General features: G+C 37.8%; 1 protein-coding gene and 1 long non-coding RNA gene across 3 annotated transcripts in view; one reads left to right on the top strand and one right to left on the bottom strand.

Moving 5' to 3' along the window:
* The window catches only part of LOC145939632 (uncharacterized), a 62,689-nt gene that overhangs the window by 1,328 nt on the left and 41,231 nt on the right, over positions 1 to 20,130 (bottom strand). The window lies entirely within an intron of this gene.
* Positions 4,497 to 11,944, top strand: Croc (forkhead box protein crocodile). Of its 2 annotated transcripts, none has more exons than XM_083044078.1 (2): positions 4,497 to 7,823; positions 9,382 to 11,944. In XM_083044078.1, exons 1-2 carry the CDS (start codon positions 6,472 to 6,474, stop codon positions 9,446 to 9,448), a joined length of 1,419 nt encoding a protein of 472 aa, XP_082900204.1. In that variant the 5' UTR covers positions 4,497 to 6,471; the 3' UTR covers positions 9,449 to 11,944. The 2 variants fall into 2 exon arrangements, with proteins under 2 accessions (XP_082900204.1, XP_082900203.1); XM_083044077.1 differs by having other exon boundaries at positions 9,322 to 11,944.

Genomic DNA, 20,130 nt, shown 5'->3' with positions numbered 1-20,130 from the left:
ACACGGAAAATATCGGAAAATTGCTCTCCCGCGAGAAGACGCAACGAATTGTAACGATCAGAGAAGCTAATAGTCTGTGTTCCCTTTGGACACGCTAATCCGTCGAGTGGATTTTCGTCGCGGATCGGTTCTTTCTGGAAATTAAAGCGGAAACGGTTCTCGGAGCGGCGCAGCATCTTCCTCTACGGTCCACGACGGCGCTATTTTCCACCGTCGGATATCGCCAGAATGAGCACGAGTATTGGTTTACATTCGGGTTCGTGTGGGTTCGAAGGTCCCGAGAATTAAATTTCACCGCGCTATGTAAACATCACCGAGACGAGAAACATACGGAATCCAAAACGTATGAGTGTTCTTCTCGAGTTAATCGGATCGCACGATGCGCTTCTTCAGAGGGAATCGCGTGAACGAGGATAAGTGTATTCGAAAGACGATATAATTTATTGTACAGCAAATTTAGAGAAATTTTAGAGAAATTTTATTTCGAAATTAAATCGAAACTATTCGAAAATCTTACGGAAGATCGCGGTTTCTTAAGAAAAAGATATATTTCCAACACGCATGGGAGTATTGAAGGATTAGCCTGAGAAAAGTGTAGAATTTCATTAGTTTTTTGTCATATTTGTTGTAGGGTATATTGCACACTCTAGGATACAAATGTAACAATAATAAAAAGAATTGATCCTGTTAAATGTTTATGAAAATTAGAACTAAAATCAAATGTCATAAAGTTATGCGGAAAGTCATAAAAATAATTAACGCGGTTGCGAAAACTTTAAAGGGAAAAGAGCTTTTGAGCAACGATAGGGATACGGCAAATAAAAAACATGCAAGACAAAATAAAACACCGTACAATTCGCAGACGCGAATTATTTGCGCAAAAATACCGATAACGTTACTCGACACGCTATTAATATCTCGCGCGTCATAATAATATACTTTCTTTCGCAAAAATTGCAACCAATTGGGATGGCTGATACGACGACGTCATACCGAAATAAGAAGTTTATTGTTTCTAGATGAGAAAGAAGTTTAGAGGGTTACGGATGTTCATCTTGTCCAGAATCCGATCATATGGGATAGGTCAAGAGGCATCGTTTATTTTGAAAAGTTTCGAAATTTTCCAAACACATCTGCGGTGCACTTCAAGGAAAATATTTGCAGCGGCAGTACGAGTCAAAATATAAAACGTCATTCTTTAAAAATCTCGGGATACTTTAAGTTAAATGACACAAATGGCATTTACAAAACATTTAAATAAAGAAAGCGCCAATAATAGGTCCTTTTTGTAAATTGTATGTTTTTGATTGGTATTTTACTATTATTTCGTTTCGTCGACGTTGGTTATTTTATTATTATAGTTTAAATATGTTTCATTTTATGCGTTAGGGGGTTTTTATTTTGGGATGGTTTTGGTGGAGAGAGATGAGAGAGACCAAACAATTTTCTATATATTTTTCATATGTGTTATTATTTAAAATGTCAGAGAACATAAGATTTAAAAAATAATTATATAAAAATCATTACTATAATAATAGTAATAAAACATCAAGAAATTATATCCACCGCGACAAGCAGTTTTACAGATTAAGAACACCTCTTTCTAAATTCTTTAGGATTTAAAAATTTAATAAATTTTATTTAATTATATACACACATCTTACACAATTATTTTTTTCTAGAAAATGTTTAAAGCTATAGGAGCATGGAAAAATAGCGCGTATATAATATTAATAAATTTAATGATATTTTTAAATGTCAATCTAGCTTTGATGGTGTGATGGTATGACGGTTGGAAGCCGATAATTATTTCAATAATTAATTTTAGTTCCGCCCGTTTAATCGATTTCGTCCCCGAGGCGATAACAAATATGCAAATCGCCCGTGTACGCCCTACGTCGAATCGGCGCTGATCCCGATTACGAACAAACTTCGCTTCATGATGCGATCTTATTAAGTTTAACTTGGACTAGATAAATCCGGTCCTTGCGAATATTGCAAACACATTTTGCTCCTCGAATGATTACTTACACACAGTTATGATTGAATAAAATGATGAATTGAATATTCACACAGATTCTATGAATCTATAATATTCTGCGACCGATTCATTGATAAAAAAGTCAATCAATACAAACGATGATCTTGATATCTTTATTCTATACTTCTTTCTTTGTACATATAATATTACATAATAATATTATTCCTATAATATCACTTTTTAACTAAATATTATTTTCTCAATATTTCTTAATAAAAGATTTATTATATAATTTTATTTGAAGAAGAATTTGTGATTTATTTTAATTTTAGAATTATTTTACATTTAACATAAAAAATAAATTAGGGAAGAATGAACGAAGTCGATCTGAAATATTTGAACTTTTATGGATATTAACGGATTATTCTCTTTATTTTCATCAAAGTTACATATCTCGTTAGCACAAAAAATATCGTGCGAGAAGATGAAGAAATTTCTAGTTAAATATTATGCGAAAAGAAAGGAACATAGTCTAGTATACATTGCAGTTATGTTTTGAATATATATTGTATTATGAGAGACGATGAATTTTTCTTTCTTACTTATCGGGCAGATTATAGATTGCATTGTGAAAGCACGTCGTTCCGGTGATGCGAGGAGCGAGGATAGAACCTAAGCGATAGAACGCAAGCAAAAGACAATTAAACTTTCGCCAGAACTTTCAGAGAGCGTTTTGCATCTCGGTTTTACGACAGTTAGCCCGAGGCGAGAGAAAGAGCTCGTGGTGCTGGACCGTCTACAGCGTTCACTTGTCGTTCCATTTAAATGAAAATTAACCGCCTGGTCGTCTGGTAGGGGGTAATGATCAATTTGACAGTGCGCGACTCGAGAAAATACGCTAGGGATCGAAAAGACCGTAATCTATGTGTCCTTTCGCAAATTGTAATATGACTGTAACTTATTGAACTCTGATAAAGTATGAATATTCTCTGTGTCTCTCTTTCTCTTTCTTTCTCTCTCTGTTTCTATCTATATTTATATCCATCTCCAGCTAATCATCTATCACATCATATAATTTATACCTGTCGCATTTATTTTATTGTGAATTTCTATGTGTGTTCTTGTGTCATTCTCTTACTATTGATACATTGTTAAAATTATACATAGCTTGAAAGCGAAAACGGAGAATTAAGCACGTTAAGTCGTTCGATCTGCTTCTTGCAACATCGCGTAAATTTATCCTCAGCTCCTAGAAAACTTGATTTCAATCACGCGGCGTGTACGCGTTAGATCAATTTAAATGGCGAAAAATGTAGTGCGTCGGGATGATCGAAGATATTTTGAGAACCTGGATAGCGCGATTCAACGGTTTCGGAGGCAGCAACTCGGTAGCGAGGAATAGCAGGGTGGCGACGTGTCCTGTCGAGTGTTTTCGCAAGGCGGGAGTCGAACCCTTGGAAAAACAGACGCTAAATTGAAAGTGTCGTGTGCTATAAGAACGCGGGGCAACCTCTTTTCCGTCTATCTCCACATGACGTTATCGTGTGACATTTCTCGTAAGTTTCTTGGTTGCATAAATTTGCAAATCATATGTGATATATGATATCGACGAACATTATTCCAGATAAATGAATATACGCACATAAGTGATTGATAACTGCGAAAAAAAGAAATCAAACTATCAGTGAATTAATTATTTGATAATCCGGTTGGAGAACAATTGACATAAAATCTTCGGTAAAATAAAAAAAATGTGTATTATTAATAAAATTATATTTTAATTTAAAAATAGATTATGTGCTGTACATATGGCATGCAATTTTTTTTTTTACTTAGAATCTAGAATCAAATAATTTCTTACTATATGTTTATTATCATGTGCTGTTAGAAAAGAAACTTTCAATAAAATTTTAAATAGAAATAGGATTGATTATATCGTATCTCTTAATCGCTTATTTAATTTCACTAATGTATTAAAATTTGGCCCGTACACAAATAAAAGTAAATTAATTAATTAACTAAAAGATTCCAAGGGTATTTAGATAAAATCGGCATTGATAAGGCTCCTGGGTGCTCACCGCGGCCATATTGGATTGTGACGTCAGAAGCGAGAAAGCACACGCTGAAAATTCTTAGATGCCATTTTTTAATGAAAAGATATTTCGATTAAACAGCACTTTAGATGGCTTTAGCACACTCTTAAAAACCCCGAAAACTATCCTTTTCCCTTTATAATCAATCAACAGGCTGTAAAATGATCGAGATATCAGACTTTGACATGCGGAATGACTGCGTATGTGCAAAGACCAGACGGACTGGGCTTCATAATATTACATTTTACAGCTGTTGATTGATTATAAAGGGGAAAGGATAGTTTTCGGGGTTTTTTAAGAGTGTGCTAAAGCCATCTGAAGTGCTGTTTCATCGAAATATATTTTTATTTCGAAATGGCATCTAAGAAATTTTAGCGTGTGTTTTCTCGCCTCTGACGTCACGATTTCGACATGGTCGACAAGGAGCCAGGAGCCTTAACAAGAATATATGAAAATATAGGACATTATATCTGAGATTTAATATTTTTCAAAATATTTAAGAAACACTTCCGTAAAACTGCAAGCAGGAAAAATTGCGGCATATAACACACAAAGATAGAAATATTTCACAATCACTTTAAATAACGCCAATATTTGCTCCGAATTTATTGTTCTGATTTCATCTTATGACTAATATTTAAAAAAAGCGTAAGAATACGAAAGTAAACGAAAGTTAAGAGATAAACCTGAAACCTTTATCGCATATCATTTTATAAATAGTGCTGTCGATATTTGAGTGTCCGGATATTTTTAGATGATCACCTGCGATGTTAGATAGACCACCTGAATATATATGATTATTTTTCGATCCCCACGAATTTCGGAATATCCGGAAATTGGTAGGTAATCAAAGATATACCGAGGGTATACAGATAAGCCGGTCTATACTAGCACTCTATACTAGTTTCTCTAGAAATGTGCGGCCGTAAAATCTGAATCACACGGTCGTCTGAGACGATTCGTTCTCTTGTCACTGTCACCCTAAACATCCTCGACACTTGCTCGATCCCCGGAGCTGAGACACCGCGCGCATGCAACTATCACTCGCTTCCGCTTCCTCCGGGCAAGGTTCCACCGAGAGATCACCACCTTAATCCTCGAGCTCGTTGTTCCGCTTGGTATCCGCGAAAAGTATCCGACGGCCGATCCGGGGTCGCGGAAAAATTCCGCGTCGCGGCGTGCGATTCGGGATCTCTCTCACCAAGCCCTCTTCGAACCCTGCGCGAGTTTGTCGAGGGCGTGACTGCGTGTGCGACTGGGATGCAATCATTGGCAAGGTCGTGACCGGGGCGGACGTACATCAAAGCGTTCTCCGTTTAACATTCGGATTGGTACCATGTTAAAGGCGGAGCCGTGAGCGGCCGTGCGGCCAATAGCATCGGTCGACGAGCGGAAACCTCGTGATTTTTTGAAAGCGGCACGAACAGCGCGCAGCCGTCCTCGGGCAACTCGGAGCACTCCGGACCGCGCGCGACGCCGAGCTCCCCAGTGTGTTTTTACTCGGGGTTGAGTAAACTCCGGCCTGTTGTGTATCATAATACCGCGGCGTGCACACGCGGGTTACTAACGGGGTTAGCGTGCGTCTCGCGTTAGCGGCACCGAGTCGCGCCGATCAACTGAATGCATCTTCGCCTCTCCTACCTACATCGCGGCATCTCGCGTACACCTACCGTCCGTCTTTCGTGTGTCTGGGAAGATTCCCGGTCAACAAAATACTACGACGGAGCAGCAGCACCCGCGCGGGGCGCGCCGCGGATTCCATGAACCGCGACAACGCCGTGCTTTTCGGCGGGGCATCAGCTGAGCGTGATTGCACATAGGAATTACTATATCGATCTGCCTCCAATAGTAGTATGATCGCCCTTGGATCGAGGCAATGCAGTGACGACGAGTGCGCGTGCTCAAAGTGCTCAAAGTGACGGATACGTGCGCGTGAAATTTTTTTGCGCTTGCGAATGCAACACATCCGATTCTTAAGAAGGAAGTTAATTATTGATTAAAAATAATACTGCGAAAGATTAGTAAGATCCAACGCATCCGAAGGATCAAGTTAGTAAAAAAACCAATTCATTCTCTCGGCGAATAAGAGTTTACGATTGTAAAAGAAAATAATTTCAGACGAGAGAAAAGCAATATCGATAAGCATCAGTCTCTCTAACATAAACGAGCAGATTAATCAATGAAGAAACTATCCGACGTCCACAAGTAATAATTAACCGTTCTATTCGGAGATATCTTTCCACAATCGTTCAAAAAAACATGTGCATCGTATAATTATCTCTCGATAGTAGTAAAGAAAAAATAGCGAGCACATAAGACAGCTTCTCTTCGTCTAGTCAGAAAAAGATTTCTTTCAAGACATTTTCCGCGATTATCGTTGACCTTAGGAAAGAGAAGATGCACACGCTCTTTGGCGAGCAAAATGCATATTATCGGCACGCGACGGCGGTGCCGGTGGGCATGGGTACGCCGTCATATCCGGGAGTGGGCGCCGCTCCGGCTTACTATGAACAATACAGCCGTTACAGCGGTTACGCGACGGCCGGGTATCCCGTGACGGGTATCGGCCAACAGCATATCCATCACGCTGGCAAGGATATGGTGAAACCACCGTACTCTTACATCGCGTTGATCGCGATGGCTATACAGAACGCGGCCGACAAGAAGATCACGCTGAACGGTATCTATCAGTTTATCATGGAACGATTTCCGTACTATCGCGAGAACAAGCAGGGCTGGCAAAACTCCATACGGCACAATCTCAGTCTGAACGAGTGCTTCATCAAGGTGCCGCGCGATGACAAGAAACCCGGAAAGGGGAGTTACTGGTCTCTCGATCCCGACAGCTACAACATGTTCGACAACGGTTCTTACTTGAGACGTCGCAGACGCTTCAAGAAGAAGGACGCGCTCAAGGAGAAAGAGGAAGCGCTCAAGCGGCAGGGTCTAGTTCCGGAGAAACGGGTACAGGAGGATACCAAGTCCGGCGGAAACCAGGTCACGTTGCCACCGCCGGACACGCCGACGAAGAAGCTCGGCGCTCTGGAGACCAGCACCAGTCTGTGCAAACCTAAGCGAGAGCCGATAAACGAGCACGCCGGCAATCATTGCATGGCGGCGGCAGTCCAGGCGAGCAAATACGGCTTGCACAGCCCGATACAGGATACCAAGACGACGACGGCCGTTGCGGCGCCCGGACAGAGCGTCATCCAGACCGCCCTAGGTCACCAGGTGCACCAGCCGCATCAAGTGCATCAGGAACCGATTCAGGACGTGTCTATGGCCGGCCTGGACCCGACCAGCTTCAGCGTGGACGCGCTGATGACCACGCGAGAGAACAGCGGCGGTCTGATGGCGCGCGACAACCAGCATCACTCGCATCATCCGCACGGTCTTCAACATCCTCACTCCATCATGAGCAGCAGGGAGTCCATGGGTAGCGGTAGCAGAGACTTGTCATCCGCATGCACCACCACGACCACCACGACCGCCGCGGTAGCGGCGATGATGGCCACCACGGGCTACGGACACACCAGCACGGTTTCCCGGGGCAACGCTTCTCCGCCCGGCATGTACACGCCGTACTGTGCGCCGGCGGCCGCCGGATACGCCATCATGGACCACGCCGAGTACAACTCGAGAAACCACGCGACCAACGCCGTGGGACACTCGCAGTGGTATCAGGACACCGCCAGTCCCGATACAGCGATCTACCAGGACACCCAGTCCCCGAGCTGTCAGCTTTACAGGTACGACAGATGATAAATTAAAAGTTCTTTGATCATTGTTGTTTGAGAGAACGAGATGATCCCGAGATTCTATTTCACATGAAATGCTTGTTTGATAAATTGCAAAGTTTGTTTTTTATGAAAATTATCAAATAATATACATTAGTTTACATTCTGACATAATATATACATCATTTAATAAATGATTATAAATGTTGTTTCTTTATAAGACATCAAACAATATAATATCATATATTAAATTTTAATTCAATATGTATTTTCATTTTGAGCTTATAGTAAATAATATATTAATACAATATATAGTTATAAATTGATATTAGTTAAAATTTATCTTAAAATAACGAAGCTTTTTAAAGATATCAAATGTTAAAAATTAAAATCCACTAAATCTTTCGTCAATAAAAAAAATATATTGTTTACGTAAATATAGAAATATATATAAATTATGACATCTTTTGCCATGCACGCATTGCACATTGTTAATTTGTCATTAATGTCATTAGTCATTATCGACAAAAAAGACAGTGGAACGCTAGAAATTTGTATAACGGAATAATTTAAATAATTTATTTTTTATTATAAATTTATTATGTATTAATTGATTTTAGGAATATTGACTTGTTTTATATATTAACTTAATATATATTTGTTGTATATTTATTCATACTATATAATTATATAATTTTATTATCATATAATATTATCTTTCCTGAATGAGAATTAGAAGTATAAAATTATAAGAAATTCTAAGAGGAGGCCGAAAGCTTATAATTAATTGAAATGGTAATATGATTTATATTCAGATGTATAGTGCAACTTCCAAGAATAATTTTCTCCTATAAGCAATTTCTCCGTTGTAAATAAATCGTAAATAAATCGTAAATAAATTGGCGAAAGTTTAGCATATACGTGTTAATAGAGGTTTTTGTATGAAAGTTTGACAAGTTTTACATTGCACCACTCTACTTGAAAAAAATTATTTCGATATAATTTTAACACTTATATTTACCACTATAGTTACTCTACTAGTTACATAGATACACTGTTTCCTATATAAAAAATTTTTAATCTTATCCAATATTTAATAACTCATACATAAAAATCAAAATTAATTTAATTTTTGTACAAAATTTTTATAACAGCACTTTTATATAGCATTACGTATTTTACTAAATTAAAAATTGATATAGATTATCGAACTTTATTGCATGCAAAACTTGTTGCTTGAGAAAATTTCGCGTTTTAGCAGCATATTGATTGGCATCAGTTTAATTATTAATTTATGAAGCCTCTCACATAGATCTAGAATTCGTAGATAACAAAATTTCTTACATTACTCTAAAAATTAATATAGATTATTTAAACTGAAAACCACATATATTATATTTGTCGAAAAAAATATCAATTTCTTAATTAAATTGTAGATAATTAATAAGATTAATCGCGTATATCTTCTTTGAGCTTAGTAAATAATAGGATATAATTTAATCTGCCGCAGGTCCAGCCCGCCGACACCGCTTTCGACGGGCGCGGCACCGTCTCCTCCGCTGTACCACAGATATTATCAAGACTGTAACGCTGTTAACACCAGCGGTAATCTACCGATAACGTTACATAAGTACTGAGACTATCGGAATTCAAGGTCCCATCAACGGGATCTTGAAGAGCACCACGGCGATCATTACGATCCGGGCTTGGTTTACGTGAAACAAGAATGGATCCCCTCAACAGACGAACTTGCCAAGGAATGGAACTAGAACAAGTGTCGCAGAGAGAAATCTGGTAAAAAAAATGACGTAACTCTAGTTTCCTGCCCGTATCGAATCGTATCTTCGTACTCGGAAAATTGTTGTCGGTAACATGTAGGCAATTAGCTAATGTGACGATTAAGCGTAATGAATCGTGAATGAATATCGTTGAGGATAGTTTTGTGTGACGAACAGTGATTATAAGCTAAAACTGCTATCGAGATTTCTTGGTGGAAAGATACGTCGGAGAGACAAGTATTTGCAATATTGCTTTTCTCATTTTTCTACATCGTTGCATAATATTGCAACAATCTTCTTGTTTTTTTATAATTATTTAGAAATATTAGAAATATTATTAGAAATATTAATTAAAATATTATTTTCGAGAGTATAACGAAACACTAGAAAAAGATCTCTAATAGACAATTTCCCAGAAAATTTAATAATATTCCGATCTAAAGAACTTTGTAATCTAAAAACCGAATAATTAAAATCCATAGCTCTCAGAATAATAAAGATATAAAAGATGCATGTATAAAAAGGACCATAAATTTTAATGGGTAAAATTTCTCTTCTCTTTCTAACACAGTAAGAGCTGATTCATCGTTTTTAATCAACAGCATCGTAAATTCGGTAGTCGTACGCGAGTCGATTTTCCTTATTTCACTCACTCAGTAGTCTGTATTTAATGAATGGGACGCGAGTGAACGTCCGGGAAGAGGAAATAAACCGCGAATTTTAACTTAATCGTTCTCACCTGCGTAAACATCGCGAGACCCGTCACTGACCTACCTATCTGACGAATTTTTTCGGCCATCGCTGCGTCTTCGCGCGCATCTGTGCAAACCGCTGTAAATCGCGCGAAACGCGCGTGAAAATATCGGCGCGTCTCTGTTTGCCAATTGTCTGCTTCCGATAGGTATGTATAGGCGATAAGGACGAATCAAAGTCATCGGCCCGGATCGGTGCGGTTCGGATTTTTCTGTCGAGTGCGCGATTTTTCACGGAATTCGCATTACGATCGAACACTATCCCGATATTTCAAAAATATGACTGCATGATTTGCTCACGTTTTTTTGTTTCCTTCCGCCTGGATACTCTTGGAACGGGTTAAAAAAGTCATTGTTTGCTTTGCGCGGCGCGTTTTGCATCGAGTATTTCCCGATCCCGAAATGTCCGCTTTTTTAGCCGTGATTATTCCGCAACGAGTGTTTCCAGAATTATCGCATTTAATTGCGACGTCATGTCGAATACATAACGAATAAGCGAGTTACAAGCAATTCGGGTAACAAACGGGTATATCGCCAGATTATTTTATCGTAAGTAGAGATGATCTAATATTTTAATTTTTAATATCACGGAACAACGGAAGTTCCGAGAGAATTTATGTCTCTCTCATAATATAATGCTTAATAGCGATATGATTCTCTCGCAATCGTTTTTGTACACAAACAGGAACATTTATTTAAAATTGTCTTATGACAAAACACATTCGTGTGTATTGTTCTGTATTTAAATATAGATTAAAATTTATACGCGATATATATTTTAATCGATAAATCGAGAAACGCGATAATCGACATGATTCGAAGCGTTTCGGTAACATCCCGGGGGTGCAAGAAATAGCAAAAATAATAATAATGTATATAGTATACTGTGAGAAAAATTAATCGTGATCTTGTGTTTTCGATGTCGATGATGAAAATTTATTCAGCTTTAGTCTTCGCCTCTAGAGGAGTGTTTAAAGTGTTCGAACACGACGGTGGAGGTGATGAAAAGAATTGTAAAAAGAATAATAGCTTTAGCGATTAGTGGGATATTGTACTTTCTTCGTAAGAGATTGCACCTCGTCCTTGTGCATTTAATCATGTGATGACCTTCCTTGGTGCCGGAGATTCGTGCGGTATTCGACGAGAAAGAGCTGAGATAATATATACATATAATATATATATTTATTAATCGCGCGTACACTAAATACGAATCATGTGAATAATAATTAGCTTTTAATGCTCGAATCGATTGATAATTATATAGGCGGTCAGATTTCTGCGTGTACATTATTACGAGCATCGAATATACATATAGATAGAAATAGATTGTATATATAGATTGAAACATTATATATGTATAAATAGACAGATCTATACATACATGCATACATATATATACATATATATATACACACACACACATATACATATTATATACATATCATATATGTTATATATACATATTATATGTGTGTATGTATATACATATATAGGTATATGCAAAACGCGCGTCTATTGATATTAACATTATTATTATACTATTATACGTACCAGTACACGTAGGAATGAGTACGTCATGCGAATGCGAACACACTTACGAAATAAACGCAAAAATCTCGAATAATGTTTTGTCTCTCTTTCAAAACCCATCACAAAAGCCGCTTGCATCGTGTGTATCGTTTTATTTACGAGGCATGCACTTGCAAAAGTATTATTAGTGAAAACGCTGGATGTTTATTGCTTGCCATCGCATGACATCGTGTTTGGACGCGAAATATGTTTTTATATTTGTACTTATCGGTAAAACTATACCGGTGGAAATATTGATGACCGCGCTGTGAAAATAAGCTAAGTATGCGTAAAAATAACTCGACGTTTAATTGTTGCATCGGCGACCATCGTCGTAAATTTGTTCGAGAGTGCATCGCGCGTTTATCGTTTTATATTTGTGTTTATTATTTGACACAATTTGAATTCGCGTTTTGGGAAATGGAAGAAAATGTGAAAAGAGAGAGAGAAAAATTAATTTCACATATACTGGTAAAATTCCAATCGTTATAAATAAAATAGTACGACAATATAACAGGGACAGAACAAAATTAGTGCAAGATGAAGAATTTTACTTGTTCCAAGAAAATGTTATTCATGTAACGTTAAAGCTTCAAATTTAAAGCTTCTAAAATATTTTCTTTTGCAAAAAATTTTTTTTTATATTTAAAAAAAATATTTATCCGCAGTGTTCTACTATATATGTGCTAAAATAATTCTACATAATTAATTTCTCACATTAATTCTACATTCTTCATGACAAATTAGTAGCAGACATTTCCGCGTAAAACCCAAGCAAAATTGTTGGCGATGAAATGGTAGAGCTTGCTGCGAATTTCGCGGAATTCTCGATAGATTAATGTCGCGTCTCGTAACACGCGAGAAGCGGAAACGTTTATATTGCTCCAACATCCAACCAAACCAAATCGGCATTCCGTCTTTTCGCGGGATTTATGATGGTTGCACGGATCTAATACGTAGCACATCCGCCTGCTTTTGACACCCGCATGTTCCCGATCTGCATCAGCCCACGATTAATTTTAGTTGCGATCCAAGAATCGTTATTCCGTCGACAGCAAAGGCGTATTGTGGCGATATCGAAAGATAGCACAAATCATAGATACCGAAATATCGAAACCGCTTATTTTAACGCAGACATCCAAGATAGTAGTTGGAAAAAAAGGCATAAAATAACACTGTTATAAAAAAATTTATATATTCGATTCTTAAGATGCTAAGAGGCTAAGATGATTTAGCGATGGTTAAAGACTGTACAATTTTTAGAATTTTAAAGAGAATCGTATATTTGGAAAATTTTTTAAAATAAATAATCAAACGAAAACTCGAAGGTATGAAAATTTAAGGTATTAAAACAGTCAAACGATTTAAAAGCCATCGTCCGAAGATTACAGATAATGGACATAGTTTGACAATCACGTGCACATTCTAAGAGCAGGATCCAAAGGATTTAGGATTTTTCGAGTCTAAAAGTATAACGGTCTTGCCTGAGCATATATAAAAAGCGACTTCAAAAATTCAGAAAGAACTGAATATTTCCGGGATAAAACTTTGCATATCCCTAAGTAGAAGGAACAAAATAGAGTGACGCTTGTTCGAGACGGATTTTGGGACTGACGTGGCAGCATGTAGGCTAATATAGACACTCTATCTTTTGGCGAACAGATTGACGGGTTCGTCCGAAACCCTTGTTCTTAAACCCTCCTCGCTTTATTCAGAGCACGTGTTTCGACAGATGGGGTTAAGTTCGGCCCTGGGGCGGAAGACGATGTCGAGCCTTTTGCAAAACGTCATTTTAAATCGACCGGTTTTCCGTAACGTTATCCATAACTGTTTTTGCAAAACTTATATGAATATTCGTTCAACTATATAATGACATGGAAAATGTTTTATTGTGATTAATAACGTAGTTTGTTAATTAATATCTAATTTAATATACCTACACTGATTTACAAAATATTTTCATGAGCCATTGTATTATTTAATTCATATTTTAAAGATTGATGATATATATATATATATATATATATATATATATATATATATATAAATTATTTAATACAAATTTATTTAAGCAATTTTATTCTCAATTTATTATTTTAGATATACGAAATAGATGTTTAAACATTTTTATGAGTCATTGTATATTTGATTTGTACATTTTACGTATGTTAGTCTTTCTTTGTCTCTCTGAAGACTGAAATATAATTAATTATTTTCTTACAATTATTTCGTGGGTAATTCATATATATATTTTATTTCCAATCGTATATCAGAGGTAAATAGATATTTAAAAATACATATTAATTGTATGTGTGTGTTTGCTGCATTTACATCGATCACGTAAATTAGTGTCAGTGAAGCGAAAACCAAGTATATCGAAAGAACTATTTGCACTGCGCGTAAATGCCATTATTGACTTTTCAATAATCCACGCAAACACACAAATTCAACCACCCGAGCTGCGATGTTAAGAACCGCGATTCGAGGGTGAGAAAGTCAATGCAGCAGCCCCTCTCGTTCTTTATCTCCACGGTAAACATTTTACGGTATCCATCCGAGGTTACTCGCGTGATATAATTTTCCGCGTGACAAAATAAATATTGTAATATAGAGAAATAGAACAAAGTTTAATATTTAATAAATAAAATATATTAATTTTTTTAAATATTTAAGAAAAGTATCGTGCTTAATGGACTTATGAAAAATGACTCAAAATGCTGTGACATTAAAAGTATCAGCCATAATGATAAGTGCAATTTTTTCACTCTTTCGGAATTGCGATAAAAACACCGATCTCAATTAAGCGCCAAAGGATTAAAATGTGAAACACATGGTGCTAGCGAAAAGGATATGTTCTGTCAGGAAAATATTCTTTTTACAAAAAATGTTTGAGCGTTTAGGTCAACCACGTGCATCGTAAACACGCATGAAAGAGAATAGTTTGGAATATATTTCTCAGTCACTTTTTAATTGCACTCGTGAAAGGATATAATCTTTCGAAATTTTATTTACATCAACATACATTGAATCGATTTATGAAACATTCTTTCTTTTGTTTAAAAAAATAGTCTATGGCCGGTATTCATAGTCCGATCTTATATTTAAGATCGTCAAGTCCGAGCTTGAGATGCTACGCAGCCATTTGATTGGTTGAATGGGATCTTAAATCAACCTCTGACCAGGACTTAAGATGATCTTAAATATAAGATCGGACTATGAATATCGGCCTAAAAGAATGGAACGTGCGAGATATTTGCTGGCAACAAGAGATTTTCGCGCCTCGAGCTGAAGCGAAATTTCAGAATTGTATTAAATTCGAGAAACTCGACGGTCTCTCGGTGGTCTCTCTCGATTATTTCGGGATTATAAAATCTCCGTGCTTAGCGTGCTTCTGCCTAGCGCGCGTCATCGCGTCTTTTTCTTCCTTTTCTTTTTCTTTCTCCTTGCCCTCCGCCTTGCGCGTAACCGTTGTGGCCATATTAGCGGTGCGCGCAATCATCAATTTCGAGCGAGGAAAAGACAAGTAAAAAGAGTTTGGCTCCGGGCCTTACTTAAACAAACATTTTGCTCTACGCAACTGACGTAGGGCGGTGAGGCGGCGCGTTCCCTCTCTTTGTCTTATGCGCCCGCGTGTAGAAACGCCGATGTCTTTTTCTTTCCGCTCTTCTTGCTCGCGGTGCTCCCTTCTTACGCGAGATCGTAAACCAAAGCCACGCTATATGTGGGAAAGTCCAGCAGCGATCGCTCGATTAGTTTATCTCGGAAGAATAACGTGAGCATAGATAGGTATGGAGAATGTAGTAAGATACGTTACATAAGAATAATTTTTTGTTATAGACTATAACGTATCAACAAAAGATCAAATTTTAGAAATATTTGAGGCACAGACAGATTTTGAATATTCAAAGGAATGTAGACAGTTTTCTAAGAAAAAGATAATTTGAAAGGAAATTTTAAATACACTAAGGAAAGAAACAGCCTAAGAAGATTCACGGAGAATACAAAAATCCAACAATGCAGACAAAGACCGTCTAAAGTTAAAAAAGAGAGATTAGAAACTCGAACGTGCTGAAAGCAGGAAGAAGTGAATATTTGTAAAGCCTCATAAAACTCGTAAAAATTGTTTCAATATTTTCATATATCCATCTAAATCGAAAGATGGAAAAAATTCGTTAGCGTTTGTAATTGCAAAATTTAAAAAATTAAAATGCTCTTATAATATATGTAAGTGGTGATCGTATTTACAATCAATTTCATATCAATCAATTTCATATAATGAATAGGGTATGAATTAATCAATCTCAGAATACACTATTTCACTACAAATAAAAAGTATATCGAACCTTTCAATTGTTAAAATGGACCACAACGATAAAATATATAACGATTGATAGCAAAAAAAGTAATATAGCTGCAGGCTCATCGTATCAGCTCGTAATTCGGAATTTAACAGATGTATTTCGTTATGTCGTAATTAATTAATACCAGCAGGGAGCGCAGCGGGAGAACGCTATCGTTGGAGGAGAAAGAGGCGGCAGAGATGAAGAAGCCCGCATGGCTGCTGGCGGGTAAAGGGCGAAGGGCAGCGCAGGGTGAGAGGCGAAACTGCGCTGCTCCGCCGTCGTCTGCCCGTTTCAGCGGAAGGATGGCAGGTGCGCGGTTTCCCAGAGACCCGCGGCAAAACGCGGAATCGCACGCGCTGGTAGAGAGAGCCGTGACCTAACCACGATACACACACCCTCGTACGTACGTACGTACGTACGTACGCACAGCGGCGATCCGCGTCCTTTTTCACTCCGCTTCCATCCCTTTCGCGGAAATCAACGGCGAGAAAGAACAATTGGTGGAGATACGAGTGAGGGAGAAAGACAAATAAATGTGCAAGAAAAGAGAGGTAGATGGAGAAAAAAAGTGCGAGCAAGGGTGAGAGGGAGAGAGGAAGAGAGACAAAGGGGAAAAAAGGAGACGAACAAGGGATGTAGACCGGAGGGTGACAGAGATGAGTTCTGGAAAGCGATGGACCAATGGAAATTGATTCGCGTGCCGGTACACAGGAAAAATCAACCGACGCACACAGTCTCTCTCAGATAAAAATTGATAGAACCGGAGAGAACTATTATATACGGAAGAAGGGGGTCGCGGAAGGAAGAATGGACGAATTCAGCATCCAGAATGGACCGATGCAAGAGTTGCAACAGTGAGTACTGCGACTTAAATCGAGAATTGAGGATCATATTAATAAATTTGCTATTTCTACTATTAGTAAATTTATTAATTTCGTATAAAATTATCACACACACATGATTATAATGAGACAAAGATATTTTAATTTGGCTTTAGAATTTTTTTTTTAAATTTGTGAAATTACATTCAGTAAAGACGAATAAAACTGATCGACATGTGTATTCGAGTCAAGTTAATTTGATTTGCATTTACCTGCACCAGATTTCTTTTTAGTGTTGTTTAACAAATAAATCTCCGCGAATTTTATTTGAAATCCCTTAAAATGTATTGACAAACCTCTGTATATACTATATTATTATATTACAAAATGTCAATTCTCTATCTCGATAATACTCAAACGATATCTCATATTTTGTTATCCATCGACAGTTATGTCCTCTCTGTCTTTGTTGACTCCTTTTGCAAAGCCGGATATACGCGCGGAGGGGTAAAAACAACGGGCTCCGTGTTTGCTCTGCTAATTCATCGCTTATTTTTCCGGACGTTGTCGCGCACAAGTTTCTTGCCGCATCACGTAATCGCGAGCTGCACATCCGTGCAACGTGTGTATATCGTTCGTTGCAACAGCAACGCGCGCGGGAAATAGCGGGGAAAAAAAAACGTAACGGGCTATCTCGCAGACGGGGGCTTCGTAGAAATATAATCGAGAGTATACGCGGAAAGAAAAATAGGGAACGCCTCGCGGCGTCGTGTTTTCGTTGAAGAGTTTTTGTTAAACAGAGACACCTCGGAGAGAGAGAGAGAGAGAGAGAGAGAGAGAGGAAACGCTGAAGAGAATATCGAATTAATATCGCGGATAATTCGGATGTAGATACAATTTCGAGGGAGAGACACGCGTGGCCTTTGCTTAATCGCACGTTTTAACGCGATATTATATAAAGTAAACATTGGGTCGCGAGGCTGAAAAATGCATTATTATGATATTAAATGCTAAATGGGGCGGGCCTTGTTTATGGCCAACCATCGAAGCCGTTTTACCCGATAATTTCGTATTTAATTGACACGTCTATCTATCGATAGCGCGATGGCGAATAGAGATCGTGCCGGTGTCGGAAGCGTCGAATGCACTTCCCATTCTATAATGTGCCCGCGGCTGTCCCGCGACACAGGCGCAGGCGACACGTAATTCGAATTTGAAATAGGCAATTAATTAACCACAGTGCGAACACGGTGCGATCACTCGATCGCTGCGCGATTCAGCTACGCCGAATTATAACACGCTCGTGAATACTTTATATCCGAGTGATGCAACGCGACGCTTTGTATATATCCGAGCAATTTTCCCTCATTTACATATTATTTCGAGTAAATTCCAAAGCATAAAACCAATTTATCAAGATTAAATAGGAGTAATAAATTATTCGATGTAAAAGCAGATGTACGTGATTAAGAATAATACTATTAATATATAATATATTATATTATATTAATTTATCACATCTATATCGAAAAAATAATTATTTTAGTTTCTTGTTCATATTAAGAGGATGCAGTTATTCTATTAACAATACAACGTATATACACTCTATCGAAAATATATTTTATGTAATTTTATTAATGAATATTGTTGAAATATTCCAGAACGTTGTATATACTTAGATTTTTTTAAAAATGGTTATTCATTTCTAATTTTTCGATCGCACAGATGTGACAAATGTCATAATTAAAATATTATAGAGATAGTCTAATAATGACTTTTTCGAAATTGATTAATTTTTTCTCATTTTTCTATTAGATATACTTATCAGATTTCTCTTTGACTATAAATTTTATTCTTTGAAACGAGCTGCTTAATTAGCTTAATTCAGATTACCCGATTGACTAATATACAGTTAAATATACAACACAAAAAATATTCTTCTAAAATATATAAACGTATTCATTTATCTGCAACGAATTTTTATCGTTGTCCTATAATATGAATGAAGGCGCAATGGACGAAAAGTCGCGCAGCGACGGAAGCAGCAACGAGAAAGAGAAGAGAGTGTCGATTACTCGAGGGCCACCCGCAACGACCATCAGCAACAGACGCGTCGCCCGTCGTCGCAGGTCGTCGGACCAAGATCGGTCGGGTGTTTACGAAATTACGGATGATAATGTAAGCATTTTTTCACGCTCTCCACGCGTGTGGGTGCGGGCCCCGGGTCGCGTACACGCGGTCGTGTCCCCCGCTCCCGCGGGGCTAATTTTAGGGTGTTCAACCCCCGTGCTGCGCGTCGACCGACACCGTGGCTGTTGTTTACACTGTTGTGCGTGCGTGCGTCCGTCCGTCCCACGGAATCCTGACACCCGAAATTTCTGACGCCGTTAAATCTCCGAACGAAAGCTCGCTTATTCTCGGAATCGACTTATTCGCGGGACACTCCTCCGTTTCCTCGTTCCTCGATGTGTTCTCCAACATGTTAACGAGGCGTCGTTATTGCTCGCGAGTTCCTCGAAACGATACCGGTGTGTCTCTCCGTGTCTTCGATGTGTTCGAAAAACAAGTTTAAAAAGTTATGAGAGTGCGAGGAGCATTAAAAATTCGAAGCTAAACTGAACATTTTATATTCCGGACAGAAAATATCTACAGAGTAAATCTAAAGTTCTAAAGTTCCAAAAAAAACATTGTGTGAATGGAAAAATCAAAGAAATTCAGAATCTCAAAAATTTCTATCATTTGTTTCGAATGAGTTGGAGACAAGTATAATGTAATAATTTTATTTCGCTAAAGGGGCGATTTATGATTGAAGAAATAAAAATGATTTTTCCACATCGGATGATCTCTTCTGTCAAAAAGTACATCCACAGTATACATATGTATACGACTAACCGTATTACAAGAAATCGTGGAACGGATTATAGGCCGTAGTAAGGTTTGCGCAAGAGATATCCTTAAAAGATACGAAACGTATTATGCGCTTTTTCAGAATGCTTTCTCGTGGATGATGTAGGTGCAATCTATTTTACCGTGTATCGCCTTAATGGACAGAGAAT

Source organism: Prenolepis imparis, unplaced genomic scaffold, assembly GCF_030444845.1.
Source record: "Prenolepis imparis isolate NDT839.2.m4 unplaced genomic scaffold, iyPreImpa1.0 SCAF_8, whole genome shotgun sequence".
In the NCBI taxonomy this organism is placed as follows: domain Eukaryota; kingdom Metazoa; phylum Arthropoda; class Insecta; order Hymenoptera; family Formicidae; genus Prenolepis; species Prenolepis imparis.
The sequence above is the reverse complement of the archived record's forward strand: the minus strand, read 5'-3'. Positions and strand labels throughout refer to the sequence as shown.